Genomic DNA, 21,469 nt, shown 5'->3' on the forward strand with positions numbered 1-21,469 from the left:
CTTACCAATGGAAAGGTGATCCAGACAAAAACTAAACAGAGAAATAATGGAGCTAACAGATGTTATGACTCAGATGGACCTCAGGCATATCTACAGAACACTTTACCCAAACACAAAAAACTTTCCTATTTCTCAGAACCTTCTCCAAAACTGAGAAGTCACAAAACTAGCCTCAACAGATATAAGAAAAGTGAAATATAATAGGTCTACCTCAGGACCCAGTATACAATTCCTGCACATTTAGCCAAAGGGTGCTCTACCATACCATAAGGATACCATAAGGATACTTGCTCAACTGTGTTCATAGCAGCTTTATTCATGATAGCCAAAAATTGGAAACAACCTAAATGTCCTCATCATAAGAATGGATGAAGAAAATGTGGTATATTTACACAATGGAATATCACTCAGCTGCTAAAAACAATGACATAAAGTTTGCCAGCAAACGGATGGAACTAGAAAATAGCATCCTGAGTGAAGTAACCAAGTCTCAGAAAGACAGACATAGTATGTAATCACTTATAGTCGATATCAGCCTTAAGTAAATAATAACCATGCTACAATCCACACACTCAAAGAAAAAAGATAAAGATATTATTGTAAAGAATGTGATTTTCATCAAGATCTAAGCAAGAAACACTGTATCCATATTCTTACCTGCAGGCTGTCATCCTCTTAAGGACTTTGATAAGATGTGTTATCCTTGAGAATGGATTTCATTTGATTTGAAAACCATAAAGGACATATATCTTTAAACATCTCAGTTTTTATTACAAATATGTATTTGTTTTTCACATCAAAATATGGTAACAACTAGGATTGGTGAAACACCATTGTAACATTTACGGATCAGATGACTGAAACAGGGTCACATATTCAAGGACAACCTGGGCAGCCTACTCCTTTAAAGATTTTTTAAAAAGTTAAGGATGTGACTCTACGGTTGAGTACTTCCTAGCATGCACCATGTTCTAAATTCAGTCTCCTACAGTGCCCACACCAAAAATGAAAGAAAGAGAGAAAAAGAAAGAAAAAAATCAACACAATGTACAACTGATATTTTTAAAAGCCAAAAGTATCTCTTCATTTAATTTCTTTGAAGTAAGTAAATTTCATATTGTGGCACTGGTTAAAAACAACTATGTTTGTAGTAAACATTTATATTTAATTTTTATATTGTATACATATTTCAAATATTGTACTCATAAGTATACACAATGTGAGATATTAAAAATGCAAAAGTTGATAATTGACTGTATAAAGTAATCAAATAATTTTTTCTAATGTAAGGCTTTGGTTTGACTTACAGAAACACTCTAAAATGACAGTGATGTTAAATGATTCAGAGTCTAACCCTTTCCCAATTGATGCCTCCTTCAGATGACCCTTCATGACTTAACTATGCTTCTAGTCTCTGTCTTGAGACCTTAAGAAGTCTCAGCTCACTAAGTGTATACACCCCACAGGTGTTTTAGAGGACTTCACACTTTTTCTTAATTGTGTTTTCCTGCTGAGATTCAGGATTCCCAGGTCCCAAGTGAGAGGTCCCTGAGCCCTTGGGGACTCACGTGATTCTGTGATGGGGACACAATCTATGGCTAAGTAGGTGCAAAGCAGATTATCCTTCCATGAACTGAGGGAGTGTTTGGATACTGGTGGACCTGTATCAGGACAAAACAATGCTTTATAACCTTGATCCACACAGATAGACCTATGTTTTATCAGTTTCCTGATGTGCTGGATTGATTAGCCCGAGATTTTCAACTGAAGAGCTTTCTGGGTTTTATCATTTATCATTGTTAGCATGAAATTACTCATTGCTTTCTCTCTCTTGATGGTTCTCACTGTATTCCAGGAACATATTTCTTGTTTCTCCTTAAACTTACCTGCTTCTCCTGGCTACTATCAAGATGGGGATTTTGTGATTGGAGGACTCTTCTCCCTTAGAGCGTCTGCTGGAAACATTAGAATAAGGAGATTTGACTACACAGATATAAACTATATTCCAGAATATGTTCATGTGTAAGTGTTTGGCTTCTCTCTTTAAAAAAATATTAATTCGGGATTTCATACATGGATAAGATATATGTTGCTTAAACTCACCTTTCTTGCTTCCCCTCGAATGTTTTCTGTCTTCAACTTCATGGAGTCTCTGTCTTTGTTTCTCTATGTCTCTGTGTCTCTGCCTGTCTTCTCTGTCTTTCTCCATCTCTCTGTCTCTTCTGTGTGTCTCTGTCTCTGGATCTCTCTGTCCCTCTCTGCCTCTCTGTCTCTGGATCTCTCTGTCCCTCTCTGCCTCTCTGTCTCTCTCTCCATCTCTGTCACTCTCTGACTCTCTGTCTCTCTCTGTCTCTCTCTATCTATCTTTCTGTTTCCCTCTACCCCCCCCCATCTCTCTCTCTCACCTTTTCATTTAGGCATGCCTTTAATCCCAGAGCTTTAGAAGCAGATGCAGGAGGATCACTGTTAGCCCAAAGTTAACTGGGTCTGAATAGTGAGTTTAAACATATCCTGGGCTGGATAAGCAAAACTCTGTCTCAAAAATATCAAAAAGCAATAATCTTGAATGTGAAAATAAGTTGTACTATGAATCTTCTCTTTAAAGACTAATTCTTCTATATGTTTAAAACAGAATATCCTGCTTGTTTCTTGGATTATTGCTATATTCTTTATATAACTGAGATAGTTATAAATAAAACACCAGAATTTGAGAGAGAGCATGGGAGGAGCTGCAGGGAGAAAAGAGAGAAAGTAAATGAACTAATTACATTTTAATTAAAAATGAATTTTAATTAATTAAAATACCCAAAAAAATGGTCTTTTCCATTTTTTCCTCCTAGCTATCTTACCAAACATTATCAGCACATTTTGGCAATGGTTTTTGCTATAAAGAATATCAACAAGAACCCGAATATTCTATTCAATGTATCCCTGGGATTCTATCTCTTCAATGTTGACTTTCTTGAGATGAAGGCCATGGAAAGTTCTATGTCTCTGCTCTCAGGAGAGAGCCCCCCAGTTCCTAACTACAGCTGCAGGCCTGAGAAGACTGATAAGATGGTTGCTGTGATAGGAGGCATTTCAACAGGAATATCAACTCAGATCTCCCGAGTTCTAAGTCTCTACAATATCCCACAAGTATGCAAAGTATCCTGGTTACTTAGTTAAACCTAGCAACATAGTAATAAATACTAAATAATTAAAGTTCCTATTTATTGATGTACTTAAAAATTTACTACTTAGTTATCATTTTAAGTCGACAGTATAATTTATTCATGAGATGAAATCATGTTTATATAATAAATTTAATTTAAAAACCTTTAAATTTGAAAAAATATAGATAAAAGTAATGACAATCTGTATTCTTTCCACTCCAAGAAAATTTCCTTTGCCTTATACCATTGTCAACACTGTCTTTCTTTGATATCCAGTTTTAGAGCATCACAAAGCATGAGGACTATAGTAATTCTACTCATGTATCTTCACAGTAACTACTGTAGACATATTCCTGATTCCTTTACTGTGGTATGAGCTCAGATTGACACATAACACTTATTTTTCCAAAGAACCGTGTGTCAGACTCACTCTGGCTGGTTGTTGGGAATGGTTATAATTTTTTCTCTGTTGGCATGGATGTTTTAATATTTGTCTTTAAAATTCTTCCTGTTGATCAGTAATGATTTCTTATAAACAATGCTAGAGGAGTAGCATTTATAATTCAAATGCATCTTACTTAGTAATAAACTTGAGAAGGGCTCTTTAGATTTAACTTTGCAAATAACAGTTATCTGGTACTAACTGTTTCTCACTATATTCATGAAGTAACTCAAAATCTTGGTCAAATGCATTAGGCTGCCATTTTATTTTTAATTTTTACCTATTTGTTTACTTTTGAGACAGGTTCTCAACATGCAGTCTTGAATGTCCTATGTAGCTCAGGATAGTCTCACAGAAATTCTTCTGCCTTTTTTTGCCCAGGGCTAGGATTAAAGGCATGTACCACCATGCCTGACCAGATGTTTATTTATATGAGTTTTTATGAATGAGTTTTATTTCTTCTTTTAAATATTGGATTTTAAACATATACTAATTATAACATTAATAATGAATATAATTATTTTAAGAAATATGTATATAATTGTACTTGACTCATTTTTTCAAAGATCCTCCTACCTGCCTCTTACTGGTTTCCGATCTGTCACCTAACAGCTCCCCATTCTGTTTTCCTGCCATGAGCTGCTTTGAATTGATTTTTGCACAGGGTAGAGAGAGAGAGATAACACCATCAAAATTTCTCTACATGTGGCTAGATATTCAATTGCCCTAGCAATTTGTGGAAGCTATTGTCTTTTCTCAAAAATCTGTTTTTTACTGTAGCCCTTTGCTTTTATTTATTGATCTTCTGTTTAGTTTGTCAAAAGGTTTATCTTATGCCAATACCAGGTTGCCATGTTACTATGGCTCAGTAGTATAATCTGAGATCTGGTGCTGGAAAACATGTACCAGCACCCTCTCCATTTAGGATGGCTTTGCACAGTTGGGGGTCTTTGTGCTTCCATGTGAACTTTAAATTTATCTTTGCTAGTTTTGTGAAAAGAGTCATAGGAAGACTGATGTGAATTATTCTTAATAATATATCATTTTGGCATATTTTATAATATTAATTTGGCCGTTGTGTATGCATCCACGTTCATTCAATTTCTAGCCTTGTCTTTATTACCTTTAAAGTCTTCCACCTCTTTGTTTAGGCTTACTACTAGGTGCTTTTTTTATTGTACATGGCAATACTCCCATTATTTCTATCACTACAAATTCATTATTGATGTATATATAGCTACTAGTGTGGATATCTATTTTGTGTAGTTACTTAAATGAAAGTGTGTATAAGGTCTGAGAGTTTAATACTTAAGTTTCTATGAGGAGCCCATGAGAAAACATTCAGACATAAATATACCATATGCAAACAGGAATAATTTACCTGCTTCTTACCCCATTTGTGTGTGTTTTTACTGTATTGATTTTGCTAGGATTTCAAACTAAAATTGAACGGCAAATGTGAATATACTCTAGACCTTTGTTTGTAATTTTACTAGTAAATTTCATATTTTTCATCTTGCATTTTATTGACATCAGTGTCCCTATATTCAGTTGTTAAGGAATCATGATACTTGGGTTGTCCCATTTTTTGAGGCATTCATTTTTTTGGTCTCTTTGTTTGAGTTAGGATTCTGCTGGCTTGGATATTTCCTTTTGTTTTGCTTGCATATATTATTACTTAGCCATGTTCCATCTTTATGTAAATACATTTTTGTTATTTTTAAAACTGTGGACAGGGGGAGAGAGAGAGACAGAAAGAGAGAGAGAATGAGAGAGAGAGAGATAGAGAGAGAGAGAGAGCGAGAGAGAGAGAGCGAGAGAGAGGGTGAGAGAGCAGAGACAGAGTGAGTGGTTATGAACCACCTAATACAGTTGCTGGGAATTGAACTTCAATCCTTAGAATTATTTTTTTGTCATCATAGGATGCATGGGTTTCATTATGCCCATTCACATGCACTTTGTTCTTACTGTCTGCATCCTGATGCCACTCACACTCTCCCATGTTGCTGTTATGCTTTCTGAACAAATCTCTGTCAGCTTTTAGTTCAGTGTTTTATTACTTCCCTGCCTTAGGATTTCTCTTACCATTCCAGCATTTACTTTTCTACTTCTCTTTCTTTCCCTGTCCCTCTTTCTCTCCCTCTCCTTCTCCCTCATTGTCTCCCTCTCTCCTTTTCACTGCCTCCCTCTCTCAGCCCCCCTCTCTCTCTCCTCTCCCTCTCTCTGTCTTCCTCTCTCTTTCTCCCCCTCTCTCTATCTCTCTGTACATACATTTCTGTGTATATATGTATTTGTATATGTATGTGTGCAGGTATGTGTGTATCTGGTAAGTGGCACATATGGGAATGGTGTGTGTCAGGTGTGTTACATGTAAATGTGCCCTGTGACTGTGCAGGTAGGTATGTCATCACAACCATACACGGAGACCACTCCCAACCCCAGAAGAGAGCATAAAGTACACTTTCTACATAAAGCCTAAAGTACATAGGAATGAGAGTGTACAAATACCAATGGGAGGTTTATTGTAAGAAGGGTAGAGATGTGATGGGGGTGACCAGATGGTACTATTAAAGAGAAACTTTACAGCATTCATTGATGTAGATATTCAGCCTTCTGTCCTAAGCAAGCTGATGTTGAGCATTACAGAAAGAGAAAAACAAAGGAACTTCTAGGAAATATAGAATTCACTAGTGGGTCTTAAAATACTTCTTAGGTTCCTCTTTATTGGTTGATTAGTTATGGATTCATGACTTCAAGTAAATGGTCTTTAGTTTTAAATTTCTCCACTTCCATATCAGGAAGAGGAAAGTTTTAGTATGGGAAATGACAGATTTGCAAATGTTCTTGTTTGACTGCTATTGCCTGAACTGAGCGAAGGAGACAGACACTCTGTAGCCCTGTTTGATACATTTTATAAAAGTGAAAAGATAAAGATACACTTCATATAAAAACTAAAAAGTAAGTGATGGGACATAGGTAACAAACTGGTATTTCTTCACAAAGTTATTTAAGTGTTTACTTTGTCCTAGTGCATTAAGAGAAGACATAAACAAAATCATTTGAGAATAAACATAATTGTAATATCTTTAGTGGTAACTTTCTCTTTAGATCAGCTATGCTCCTTTTGACCAGAGTCTTGGGACCAGAGTCCAGCTCCAGTCTCCTTACCAGTTTCCTGTGCACACCACAGCTCTGTACCAGGGAATTATTCAACTGCTGCTATACTTCTCTTGGGTCTGGGTTGGCCTGGTCATCTCAGATGACATGAAGGGAGAACTCTTCCTTAGGGACATCACAGAGGAGATGAAGAACCATGGACTTTGTGTTGCATTTGCACAAAAGGTTCCAGACATTCCTACTAAGGATACAGTAAACAAGAAACTTTTATTCGAACGATTCACATTGACATGTGTTATTGTTGCATTTGGTGACAGTTATTCTCTTCTGAGGTTTGTCAATAACATCATTGGCTATACTTTTTTTCGTAATGTCTGGATCACAACTTCTGATTGGGATTTAACCATGTTTACTTATTATCGAAATAATACTTTGCTCACTTTTGGAGGATTATCATTTTCTCTTCATGTGGATGACATTCTGGAATTCAAGGATTTTCTCGAAAGTGTCCAACCTAGAAAATACCCTCATGATATCTTTATCCAGGAAGTGTGGTCAATCTTATTTAAATGTCCGTACCTTTATCCGCATAGATTCGTAGAACGTAGTCAATGTGAGCAAAATGGCAGCCTGAGCACACGTCCTTTTCATGATTGGGATATGAACACCTCACACTACAGCTACAAAGTCCATGCTGCTGTGCATGCCATTGCCCAGGCACTGCATGAGGAGCTGTCACTCAGAGTGGAAGGAGACTCCCATGATAAAAGTGTCCTCCAGGCTCCTCTTCCATGGAAGGTAACAATAGCTGGCCTTGTGTTTTCTTATAGTGTTGGGCTTGGCTTGTAAATTCTGCATGTTGTTTCATGAACTTTCAGAGTTACTCTCGAGTTAGAGATAAAATTAAGGAAAAACACATTTGTGGTGATTAAAGTTGAACTAACAATTCTGTCAGAAAACAATAAGTGCATGATGCTGAATAAATGGTTTTTATTTTATGCACATTCAAAAAATAATATTAAGGCCCTTTTACGTCACATCTTTTTTATTATTGTTTTATTCTTTTGTGAAGAGACTAAAGAATACAATTCATATACCTCACACAAGTATAAATATGGCATATTTTAAGGTCTTTTAGGCACATTTGATGCCAATAGTTTGTTTTATTTTGATAAGCAGATCCTAGAAAGAGCACATAGCTATGTAAGGCTAGACATTGCCATGTCTATTCTCCAGCGTGTGTGGCTTCATGAGTTTGAAGGCAGCCTGGACTGTATAGACAGACCTTGTTTTGAAAATCAGATCCCAACACCAATGGAAACAAAACAGTTTTTCAAAAATGAATACTGATTGAATGGAGAGGCACTAATCATGACACATCAACTTTCCACATGTTTCCCACCCCCCCCCTTCTGCTTATCTTTACAAACCAATTGAGTTTCTAACACTGTAACAGAGTTCCTCCCTCTACATTGTTATCAGCACTTTATTTGTTTGCGCATTTTTTGGTACTTTCAAACACTTAAATAATGAATGTTGTGCATTTTCTACCTCTGCCCCATTGCATTCTGTATCCCTGCCTCTCCTGTTGGAGCCTTTCTCCCCACCAGCCCTCTCTCACTCTCATGCCTTCCTTTTTGTTGGTGGGATCTTCTGTATTTAATTAGAGATTCTAACCCAAGAGTCAAGGTTTATTTCTGGACTAAAGGCTAATTATCCCTTTAGAGCACATAAATCTTGTGTGTGTGTTGAATTTTGACATCAGTCATCCTAATACATAGAAAGTGGTGTGGCTCATGGTGAGCTGCATTCGCCTTTCTCTCAGACAGGTGATATTAAGTGTCTTTCCACACACTTTGTATTCTTTTCTTGGAAAAAAAACCAATCTAACAGACACTTTAACTTATTTTATCATTTTGGTCAAATAATTTCATTAATTACCTATATACTTGGGTAATAACCATTCATTAGGTATCTTGAGTGCAAATATCTTCTTCCACTTCATGAACTGTCCTTTCACACTGTTGGTTTTTTTGCTTTGCTGTGCAGATGCTTTCTTGGTAGGACAATTTATCTTAGCTTTCATTGACTGATTTTTATATCATATTTGAAAATATCCTCATCAAGACCATTGATATCAAAGAACTTCCCTCTGATTTTACTTTAGGAATATTTATTCTGAGGTTTTGATCTGTTTTTACTTCATTTGTCATAGGAAACAGACAAAATGTGTATCCCAGGCTGGACCTGAACTCATGATTCTCCTGCCTCTGTCTTCTTCAGCAAATCCTACCAGCGTGTACCACCACAATGCACACCTTTAATCCCAGCACCTGGGAGGCAGAGGCAGGCAGATTTCTAAATCTGAGGCTAGCGTGGTCTACATGGTAAGTTTCAGGAGAGCTAGGGCTATACAGAGAAACCCTGTCTCAAAAACAAAACAAAACATAAGAAACAGACAAAAATCCAACAGCAGTTTTTCACACTGTTTCCAAAATTTGTTTTCACAATTTCACCGTTTTTCACAATTTTAGCATTTGTAGAAGAGACTACATTTCACCCTTGTGTTCTTGGGGTCTTTTTGGTTCAGTTGGATTCTGGACTTTTGTTCAGCTCCTCTGCAATGTGTGCATGTTATAGGCCATGCTTGTACTGCTGTAATTTTACAAAACTATGTGGAAAAAGAAATGCTGCAACGCTTTAATTCTGTTCTTGTTCAAGTTTGCAAAAGGCATGTGACTTCTTTGTGGCTCTCTTTTCCTGTGGGGATTTTAATCTTGTCAATGTCTGAGGAAAATATCATTTAAATGTTCATAGAAACTGCCCTAATCTGTGAAACCTTTGTATAATGAACTATTTAAACAGTATTACCTCTTCTAATCTTTGATGCTGTTTTCTTTCTACATCTTTTCAATCTCTTTCATCAGCATCTTACAGATTTTACCTAAGGGATATTTTACCTACTTAGTTAATTTTTCCTAATTAGTAAAATAATTAGGATATTGTTTTATTGTTTCTATTGGCATATATTTATTACACATGTTATTGGGTTTCATAAGGATAATTCCATTCAAGTGTATGCAATACTCATTTGACTACGTTTCCCCTCAGTTCCTTCACTCCACATTCTATTCCCTGCAGAGGTCTGGTAGTTTGAATGAGAAATGTCCCCTACGGGCTCAGATTGAACAATGGGTTCTTGAGGCATTTGTCTAGGGAAATATGGATGATGCAGTTTTCCTGGTGTAAAATGTCAGTTCAGAGGGGTTTTGGCCTTTATTTATCTTCATCTTACTTCACAGCCACCTTCTCATCTTACAGATGAGGATGGGAACATTCAGCCTCCTATATCATCACACATGCCTGCTGCCATGCTCCTCCTCATAATAGACTCTGGTTCCCATGGAACCATAGGCCCACATCAACTCTTCCTTCTCTCAGTTGCTTGGGTCATAGTGCTTTATCAGATCAGTAACAAATACACACTTGTGTTAGTCACATTTGATGCTCCACAAAGTTCTTTCTTTAATCCCAAGCCTTCTGTTTGTGTGTGTGTGTGTGTGTGTGTGTGTGTGTGTGTCTGTGTCTGTGTGTCTGTGTGTGTGTCACTCAGTGGGACAAAACTCATTTTGCCTTTCTCAGAAAGTATAAGTGACAGTACAGTTGTTAATTTTTAACCTAGTGACTAGGTTTTCATTAAGTTCATTCATTCATTCACTCATTCATTTACTTTTCTTAAATGAAACAAAAATTATTTAACAAAATGAAACAAAATTATCAAATGAAAGTCACACAAGAGAAAGAAAAGTGCCTTTTCTTCTATGGTGTTCCTGAGCTGTAAGGGAGAGGTTATTATTTTATTAGATTTTTAAAAATTATTCTTCTTTCCTATAAGACTTCAGTTGCTCCATTTCCTCTATTCTCCTCCCCAACCCTTCTTTCCCACAGATCCCCTTGTCCTCTGTTTTCCTTCTCTAAAAAGTAATATTTCTCAGGGATATCAACATGGCATGACAAGATACAATGAGCTTAGGCACATATCCTAATATCCAGGCTGGATGCTGCCACCATCCAGTAGTGGGAAAAGGGTACCACAAGGAAGCAAAAAAGAGTCAGATATGCACTCTTCTATTGCTAGGAGTCCCACACCACATTAAGCTAAACAGCCATAGCATGTATGCAGAATTAAGGTAGATCTGTACAGGCTCTGTACTTGTCAATTCAGTCTCTGTGAGCCACTATCAACCCTGCTTTTTTGATTCTTTGGGATGTGTTCTTCTGGTGTCCTGTACTGTCTGGCTCCTACAATCCTTCTCCCCATCTCCCATGGGTTCCCCAGGCAATACATACCATTTGACTGTGGATCTGTGCATCTGTTCCCATCAAATGCTACATGAAGTCTCTGATAAAAATTGGTCTAGGCACTGCTCTATGACTATAACAGCATAGCCCTAGGAATCTGTTTCTGACTAGTTGCTTTTGTGGACTATAGTGTTTAATTCTCTGAGCTACCCAGCTTCAGGTTTCTGGCCATCCTGGCAGTGTCTGACTTGTGATGCATCTCATGGCTTCAGTCTCAAGTTAGATCATTGTTTCTTTACTCCCTCAGATTTAGAGTCACTGTTGCCCCAGCACATCTTGCAGTCAGAACAGATTGTGAGTCCCAGGTTTTTTCCCTGGGTGGGTGTCAAAGTTACACCACTGGGAGCCTCACCTATTTATAGAAGATGGCCAGTTCAGGTTCCATATCCTCCATTACTAAGTTCTTAATAAAGTCACCATCATAGGTCCAGGAAGCTCCGTTCCTCTAGGTTTTGACATTGCCTCTAAATGCTCCACCATTCCATCACTCACTGTGTCTCTGTTCATAACTTCTCCACCATACGTCCCTCCCCAAACTCTTTCCTTCTTTTTTCTATCTCTATCCACCCTCCAGTCTACCAACAAATTCTATTCTATTTTCCATTCCCAGGGAGATCCTTATGACCTGTACCCTCCACCCACAGAATCTTCCTTGTTACTTAGCCTCTCTCTGGGTCTGTGGATTGTAACATGTTTATCCTTTATTTTACAGCTAATAACATCATACAAGTAACTACATGCTATATTTGTCTTTCTGGATCTAGGTTGCAGCACTCTGGATCTTTTCTAGTTCCATCCATTTGCCTGCAAATATCACAGTCTCGTTTTTCTAACAGCTGAGTAGGAATCCATTGTATAACTATATTTGATGATCCATCCTTTAGTTAAGAAACATCTAGGTTTCATCCAGTTTCTGGCAACTTTGAATAAACCCACAGTGAATATAGATGAGCAGGTGTTTTTGTAGTAGGATGGAGTGTCATTTGGGTATAAACCAAAAAGTAGTGTAGCTGAGTCTTGAGGTAGATTGATTCCCAGTTTTCTGAGTAACCAGCATATTGATCTCTATAGTAGCTGAACCAGTTTGCACTCCCTTCATCAATACAGAAGTGGGCCCCTTGGTCCACATTCTTGCTGTCAGGAGCTTGTGTCTTAGATCTTATTCATTCTGAAAGGTGGAAGACAGATCCCAAAGTAGTTTTGTTTTGCATTTCCCTAATGGCAAAGGACATTGAATATTATTTTGTTTCTTAGCAATTTGAGATTCCTCTATTGAGAATTCTCTGTTTAGCTATGTGTCTCACTTTTTATTTAGATTGTTTGGTGTGTTGTTTCCTAGCATCTTCAGTTCTGTATATATTTTGGTTATTAACTCTCAGTCAGATGTAGAGTTGGTATAAATCATTTTCCATTATGCAGACTTTTGAAGTTGTTCTTTGTATTGCAGAAGCATTTTTGCTTCATGAAGTCCCACTTATTAATTGTTGATCTAAATGCCTGCATTATCAGTGCTGTTTAGGAAACTATCTTCTATGCCAATGTGTTTATAGCTGTTTTCTACTTTATTTTACTTTTCCAATGTGTCTGGTTTAATGTGATTGGTAATTGGCCTTAAGTTTAATTCAGGGTGATGAATATAGATCTATTTTCATTCTTCAACATGAAGATATCCAGTTTAAACAGCACCATTTGTTAAATATTCTTTCCTTTTACCTTGGTATTTTGGTCTTCTTTATTAAATATGTAATTGGTGTGCAGAGGTGTGTGGATTTATTTCTGAGCCTTGAGTTCAATTTCATTGCACAACATGTGTGTTTTCATATAAATACTTTGTGACTTCTATTACTATAGCACTGTTCTACAATGTAAAATTAGAAATAGTGATACCTCTTGAAGTTATTTTTCTATTTAATATGTTAATTCTACTGATCCATGAGTATGAAAGATCTTTCTATCTTTAGATATTTTCTTTTTTTTCTATAATCCAAGACTCAAAGTTTTATCAAACAAGTCTTTGAACTGATTTATTTGGCTAACCCTAAATATTGTATATAGTTGTAACTATTGTGAACAGTTTTGTTTTCCTGTTTTTTTTTTTCAGTTTGCTTGTCATTTATATACAGAAAGACTACTATTTTTTTTAGTTAATCTTGGGTCTAGCCACATCTATGAAAGTATTCATTAGTCATAGGAGTGCCCTGGTAGGGGTTGCTTGTATAAGTATTATCACGGAATCTGCAATTAATGATATCTTGAATTTTTATTTGTTAATTATTATCCATTGGTTTACTACAGCTACCTTATTGCTGTAATGTCCATTTGGTGGAATACATCTTTTACCTCCAGTATTAGTTGTATGTTTGTCTGAATGTGTGTGTGTATGTGTGTGTGTGAATATCTGTGTGTGTCTGTGTGTGTGCTTGTGTTTGTGTGTTTGTGTACATATTTGTGTGATATAGGCCTACTGCTGGCATGGATTAGATCTATGATAAATGTTTGATATACAGGACAATAATGAAACCAACAAGAACATACAGTTAGAAAAAGACTGGACAGTGAAATTATCCACGTTTATTTACATCTCAGTGATTTATACTGCAATTTGGAATGTTATTTTTCACTTTTAGCTCCATCCATTCTTACAAAAGGGCCAACTTGGGAGAAACACCAATGCAGGGAATGTTGTGAACAAGGAGGTTTCAGCAACCAAGCTTGACATCCTTAATTACCAGTCTCTGCCAAGTGGTACTGAAGCTCAAGTGAAGGTTGGAGAGTTTGTCTTTGAATCTCACAGTGTTCAGCATCTTTCCCTAAATGACAAACTCATAAATTGGGGCAAATACCACAAGGAGGTGAGTATCTTTGAGGTCAGGACCATGAGCTGTTCACAGAGTGGAATTTCTCAGAGAACAGGGTTGTCAGAAGTCATCAGCTTTTGGCCTAAAAAGAGCAAAGAGAGTTAACTGCCAAAAACCAAAAGCTTCTGGTGGCAGAATAGCAAGGCAGGATTAAATCACCAAAAGCGATCAGCTTCTGAGTCCCAGAAAAGTAAGTGAGGGTTAATGAGTCATTAGCCTTTGGCTTTCATTCATCACTGTGTCCCAACTCAGTACCTGTCTACTGGTGTGGAACTCCAGAAATTTATGTCTTCCCAGTTTATTATTTGGAGGTCTGGGTATATCCTATCTCTCACTCAGTCTGTCAGATCTTTCTCTGATTCATCACTTTGTCTGCCCCATCAATTAGATGTTACTTTCAAACATGGGTGCTTTCTTCTACGAACTAATTTTACCTTTGTTGTTTGGTATTAAAGATTTGCTGAGGGCTGAGCCATTCTACAACCAAATAAGCTATTTCCAGTAAATAACACAATCTATTGCTGCACAGTATAATTAAATATCCTGGACACATATTTCTGGAGTTGAATTTTAAATCTATATGCATATTCATCCCCTTACTGTTGGAACTGTTTACCCTGAATATCTCGGTAATATGATAAAAAGAGGTCATACATAGTAATGGAGAACATTATAGTCTGCAAGAGACCCGATAAATTTTCTTCAATGTAAAATACTGAGTATATCAACAATTTCACCCAGGTCTCATGGTCAGGAGTAGTTTAGTAGAACAATGAGGGAATCAACAATATTTATGTAAATACTTTTATTTGCTTATAGTGTAGTGGGTTTTGTTTTGATTTGATTTGCTTTTTGTGCTATTGTATTTTATTTTCTATGTTTTAAGTGATTGTTGTTTCATTGGGATTTTGGTTTGTTTTTTCTTTTTTTGAGAAAGATCATAAATTTGGGTGAGTAGGGAGCAGAAGAAGATCTGGACAGAGTTGCAGTAGGGAAAGGATAGGATGAAATTATCTTCAAATTTAAAAATTGTTTTAAATACAATAACATAGTATACAAAATGTAATACAATAAAAAAAAAACACCTGAATGAAATATAAAGCAAGTGTTCAAAATATAGACAGTGTGAGAGTTCAAGAAAAAGAGAAAGAGACACTTTGGGTCACACTATCTAAAAGCACAGTAGTTCTTAGTTGTCACAGTACACAGTTTCCTGCTGAAATCTACCATCTGGATGCTAATACTGAATGTCATGTGTTGACTGCATTCCCTCCGCCAATGTCTCCTGTACAGACTCCTGTATCTGTTTGCAGTCACAGTTGTCCACTTGGATTTTGGAAAACACTTGTTGAAGGGAAACCATTCTGTTGTTTTGATTGTGTCCCATGTCCAGATGGAGAGATTGCAAATGAAACAGGTATTTATGAAATGATTCTGAATTTGGAAATTTTTGGAAATGATTCTGAATGTGGAAACTTCTAGAAATGATTCTGAATGTGGGAATAATTCACAGTGGGTCAGAAGTGTATAAAATCCTGAAGACACAGTTACAGTTAATATATGTAACTCTTAATACTTTAAAACAAGTTTTTCATTTGTGGAGTTTGCACAGGTTTTTATTCCCAGCACTCAGTATGTGGATTTCTAATTTCAAGGCTAGCCTGGTCTACAGAGTGAGTTCCAGGACAGCTAAGGCTGCATAGAGAAACTCTATTCAAAACAAGCAAACATAGACATAGACTTTTTTGTTATTATTGGTTATTTATTAGTTAGTGAGTTGGCTTGTCCAGATTGGTATCAAACCTGTGGGCTCCTGCCCTGCTCCAGGCTTAGCTTCCCAGCTAAGTAAAACCAACAGGGTGCTTCTGCTTTGAGCCCTATTTGTCTTCTGCACATTTGCATTGAGTTCAGTTTCTTTTATTTGTACCCATGTTTTTTCCCCCCAATGGCTATGTTACTGCTGTAGCAATAGAAATGGTGAAAGTTATTGCCCCCTGCAAACTCTAAACTATGAACAATGGTCAAAGATAGTCTTTATATACCCCAAACAGTTAGCAGTACCCTAACAATACATAAAAAGTTAATACTTTTGCTTTGGAATTATTTTTATTCTTGTGGGAGTTTATATTATGCATTGCCTGGTAAGGTAAACTAGCCTGAGGTCACTGTACTACTAAGTCCTGAGAGATCCCAGAGGATGGGTGATGTGCAGACTGTGAGAGACGTGTGGCATATGAGTGATGTGCAAGTATGTTAGTGATGTGTGGGCTGCAAGTGATAAGCAGAAATGCCCCTCCCACTGTCCTCTGACTGTCAAGATGTCACATCTTCTTCAAACTGATTCTCATTGCAAAGCCTCCCCAGAGCAAAGCAGCAATGCTTACTACCAGCTTTTGGTGTCCTTATTTCACATCTAACATCTATTTCAAGGAAGGTATTTTGTAAATCCAATTTTATTCTCCTGAATGAAATCTGTACTTATCAATGACTGTCTAACATAATCTCCTTTACTTTGTTTGTTGGTGAAGAAGTGGTAGTTTGCAAGCCCACGACATCCTCAGTGCTGGGGTGCAGATGAGCACCAAGTCCTTGATCTTTTTGTTTTAAAATGAACTTTGCATTGGTTCTTTGTGATTTTCACATCATACAACCCAATCCCTCTCATCTTCCCCTCCTCTAGTATCGACCCTCCCCCTTGCAACCTTCCACTGCACTAAGAGAAAAATATATCATTGTAGAAGCTGTACTATGTCACAGTGTGTCCCATGACATACCCTTATATTTACACTCATTTTCTTGCCAGAGTTCCTTGCTTGTACTCTGGATTTTGCTACTCTATAGTTACTGGGGCTGCTCTTAAATATTCTGTTGTTGTCGTCATGTGTTACGGAGATCCTGAAGTTTTAGATATTTTGGACTGGTCCCTTCACACTCTCCAGCAGTTCACAGGGCAGTAGATGTTGGGGTGGACCAATTAAAAGGCCTAGATCATAAGGACTTTCTTGCCTTTATGCTCTCTGGTCCAGTTCACAAACAACCCCTCATACCTTGGCCAGCTCTACCCTGCTGCTCAGGTGAAGTTCAGGGACTGTTCTCCTAAGTGCTGCAGCTGGGGAGAGACAAGGCCAGTTCTCCCAGTCTCACAATAACAGGACAAGCTCTTCTGCCTACCATAGATGGTAAGGGACAAGGGAGGGTAGAAGGCAATCTCTCTTTGGTTAGCACCACCAGCCAAAAGATAAAAGGCAGGACTGGTTCTTCCACACAAGTGGGCTAATACTGAGTGATTGTTATATATATTTAATAATAACAGGAAACGCATATTAATCTCAAGACTCTTTCCTTGAATGGAATCTTCTTGGCCTTGCCTAGAGAAACAAAGCTGTCATTAAATTTATAGTCCATGGTTGAACTATCTTAGGATGATCACCAGCTAGTTTTTGGCTTCTCTTTGATGGCTAAATGTTATTGTCTATAAGGCCACTGGCCACAGATACTCAGATGGCAGTATCTGGTCAAAAAGACCCCTGTTTGGTTGAATCCCATTTTTTTTTTACCAGCTGCACTGCTCCCAACACACTTTTGTCTGCAGGAGAATCTATCCTGCCCTGTCTACCTTGATTCTTCCCTCTGCCCCTGAAGTTCAGTTCTCCTCCTTATATCTCTGCTCCATTAAAGATGGGTCCCATGCAAGTGTCCTTCAGAGAGAAGGAAATCTAAGCTTAGTTAATAAGGCTTTCTATTCTACTACATTTGTCTTAAATATTTAAATATTCAAAGACTGACCTCCACCTGTACCTTTTATAAAAAATGACACTACATGAAGAAATTTAATAAATTTTTCTGTAAAAGTACAGAAAACTCAAATAATATAAATGTAATTAACAAACGTACATTGAAAATTAAGTGCAAAATTATTCTTCCATCAATAAACTTCTAATCAGAATTCAGTTAAGGATTTTTGGAAATTAACTTAAACTAGGACTTTTTAATTATAAGAAAAAATATTCATCTCTAAAATGTAATGTCTAACGTATTTTCTAAAACAATGATACATTATTTGGTAAAATCAAAATCAAAGAAACAAAAGAAAATACCACAGTTCCTAAACATCGATGTCAGCAATTGATAGAAAGTTTTATATTCTAGGCGTCCACAATAATAAATAAGAGCTCCCAGGAACAAGAGCTCCAGGGATCATTGAGAACTAAAGCTATAAACTGTGTAAGAGCTATAGAGGGGACATCTGTAGTAAAGCAGTATTTATCAGACGTGACAGGGTACTTGAACACATAAACTCACAGAAGCATGCACCAGACTAGCAACAGAGCAAGTCACACAATATCTCAGGATGGATGGGGGACAAGCTCATAAAGTCCCAGCCCTAGCAAAGTGCTACTGACAGTTGATGCCTCCTAGAGACAGTCAGATATCTGAAGATATGTGGTGCTGGTAGGTTGCCCATGTTATGGTGAATGGTCCTAAATCCATATAGACACAAGAGCATTAAATGACTGTACTGGGTTATGAAAACCAAGAACAAATAAAGTTTGGTGGAACAATTGTTGGAGGAATAGAGAGAAAGAAGCGCAGGACAAAGAAATTGGTGGTAGATTAAATCAAAACACATTATATGCATGTAAGAAATTCTCAAGCAATAAAAATTTTTTTAATGAAGAAAATGTACAAAATGGAAGAAAAAACTAAGAGCTTTAAAGATTATATTCACTTTCATATGCAATAAAATATAATTTTCAAATTGTCTGATTTCACCACATTTCATTTCTAGATTTCTGATTCTTCCATATAGTTTAAGTCCACTCACTTTCTTAATATTTTATTTTTTTATCAGATATTTTATTTACACTTCAGATGGCAACCCCTATCCCCATTCCCCCCCACCCCCCTTAGGAAACCCATATCCCATGCCCCCTTTTCCTTTTTGCATTTATACATTTTTTAAATAAATGTTAATCATAGGCTTTAAAAGTTTGGAATTGTTCAATCAGAGGTGTAACCCACTGACCGACCTAGATATAACAACTATCTTTGACTGGTGGAGATACATGAATATCTGCCTCCCTGTCTCCCCCTCTTTCTCTCTTTCATCACCTAGCTTCTCCTCTCCTTCTTCTTCTCCTCTTCTTACTCCTTTTCTTCCTCTCAGTACTCCTCCTACCTTAGCTCCTCCTACACATCACCCTTCCTGTTAAAATGAAACTTTTCTCTCAAAATACAATTAGAGCATAATTATGCCAATTTGTACCAGTGAGGTACAGGATAGTCCTAATACCCAGTCCATCCTTTTGTTGACTAACCAGCTCCTCTGTCATCTATTCTAACTAGAACATTTAGTTCTTAACCTGGCTTTAGGATGAATGTCAGCTGACGACCATCCACTCAAATCTTTTCTCTTAAGGTCAATAGCTATATGTTTTCAACCCCATCAGAAATCCAGAATGACTGAGTTAACTATAATTGTGGGAAGCACAAATTATAGTTTCTAAAACTTAGCCAATTTATAGAGACTTCTGACCACCTGGACACTCGCTCTACTTCAAAACGTTGGAGCATCTGTTCTTCTGCCTTCTGGTCCAGGATCTTCTGACAGACCTTAGTGCTGCAGAATTATTAAGGGTTGATTACTCTGTCTAGGCAGATATAATCAGTCGACTATTCTGCAAGTGTGTCCTTTTCTGGACAGTAATTTGTCTGTAGAAGGAAAGTGGCAATTCTTGCCTAGTGGCTGTCTCACCACAACTGGAGTAACTCCAAGGATGCTCAATTTCTTCTTAGAATTCAATATAGGAAGCTGTCTGGAGCAGACAGGTCTCTAATGAAAATGAACATTAATACTGAAATGTTTGTCATGTCAATTCTAAGGATTTCTGATGTTTTGAAAACCAGCTATCCATGTAAGGTAATCTGGACTGTTGCCTGTTAACTCCACTCAGCTATTTCTACATAAAACATAGAGAATACCCTTATAATAAACTCCAAGTCATGAATTTGCTATAGTCCCTTAACTCACAGGCTGACCATCTCAAATCAGTTAAAAAAAGTTAAAGAAGGACTGGGTCTAAGCTTTGTATTCCTAAATGTGTTATACTGGTATAATGCATATGAGAGTAACAATATTCGTCTCACTCTTATATCACTAAGAATGAATATTTTATAGATTCAAGTGTACATGTATTTTTCTCTTATAAAAGAAAAAAATAATTGTTCTATTGTTTTTCAATAACAGTTCAGTAACTATAACCAAGGACATTTCATTCAGAATGCAAAAATGATTCCACTCAAGATATAGATCCCAAATGTCCACCTTTGGACAAACGAGAGGAATGTAATAAACCAATGTGCCTCCCTTTCAGATATGGATCACTGCATCAAGTGCCCTGAAGATAAATATCCAAATAAGCAGAGAAATCAGTGTCTCCCTAAAATTAAGGCATTTTTGTCCCATGAAGATACTCTGGGAGCTGTTTTGGCTTCTGTGGCCATTAGTTTATCTGCCTTTTCAGCCATGATTTTAGGGTTATTTATCCACTATCGAGACACACCCATTGTCAGAGCAAATAACAGAAATCTCAGTTATCTCCTCCTAGTTTCTCTAATGCTCTGTTTCTTTTGCTCATTAATATTCATTGGCCAACCTAGCACAGTCACTTGTGTCTTGAGACAAGTGATGTTTGGGGTTGTATTTTCTGTTGCTGTTTCTGCTATCTTGGCAAAGACCTTCATTGTGGTTGTGGCCTTCAAAGCCATCAAACCAGGAAGCACCTTACAAATGTGGATGGTGACTCGACTCTCAAATGCTATAGTCTGCTGTGGTTCCCTCATTCAAGTGTGCATCTGTGCAGTCTGGCTGGGAACATATCCTCCTTTCCCTGATGTTGACATGCAGTCAGAGTTTGGGCAAATCATCCTGTTGTGTAATGAGGGGTCCATCCTTGCTTTCTACTGTGTTCTGGGGTACTTGGGCTTTCTGGCCAGTCTCAGCTTGTTTATTGCTTTTCTGGCTAGAAGGCTACCTGACAGCTTCAATGAGGCAAAAACTATCACATTCAGCATGCTGTTTTTCTGCAGTGTGTGGATTTCTTTTGTCCCCGCTTACCTGAGCTCCAAAGGCAAAACCATGGTGGCTGTGGAAATTCTTTCCATTCTGGCCTCCAGTTCTACCTTACTGGGCTGTATATTTCTTCCCAAATGTTATGTGATCCTACTGAGGTCAGGTGGCCATTCTAGAAAGAATTTGTTTAAATGACTTCCTTCTTAAGACAAGGTATTTATTGTGACTTGTGTAAAATGAAGTATGTAGAAATAAAGATTCAAAAGAGTGGCATGAGTTCAACGTATTTCTCTTGACAATGGCAGCAGCTATTTAATCCATTGTCCCTGCTATTATTGGAGATGACCAGACACATCGAACAAAGTTGTCACAGGTTAGATAGTTGCCAACTACAGGTGACTTCCGGTGTGTCCACTACATGTTTTCTTAAATCACAATTCTCTCATTTTTTAACAGAATGTAA

General features: G+C 37.2%; 1 protein-coding gene across 1 annotated transcript; it reads left to right on the forward strand.

The window, feature by feature from the left end:
* Positions 1–1,717: 1,717 nt before the first annotated feature.
* On the forward strand, positions 1,718–21,201 carry LOC117715364 (vomeronasal type-2 receptor 26-like). Its single transcript, XM_034512142.2, has 6 exons — positions 1,718–2,022; positions 2,841–3,138; positions 6,706–7,512; positions 13,704–13,928; positions 15,228–15,351; positions 20,309–21,201. Exons 1-6 carry the CDS (start codon positions 1,805–1,807, stop codon positions 21,199–21,201), a joined length of 2,565 nt encoding a protein of 854 aa, XP_034368033.1. The 5' UTR covers positions 1,718–1,804.
* Positions 21,202–21,469: the final 268 nt, after the last annotated feature.

The sequence above is a fragment of the Arvicanthis niloticus genome, chromosome 9 (assembly GCF_011762505.2).
Source record: "Arvicanthis niloticus isolate mArvNil1 chromosome 9, mArvNil1.pat.X, whole genome shotgun sequence".
Taxonomy (NCBI): domain Eukaryota; kingdom Metazoa; phylum Chordata; class Mammalia; order Rodentia; family Muridae; genus Arvicanthis; species Arvicanthis niloticus.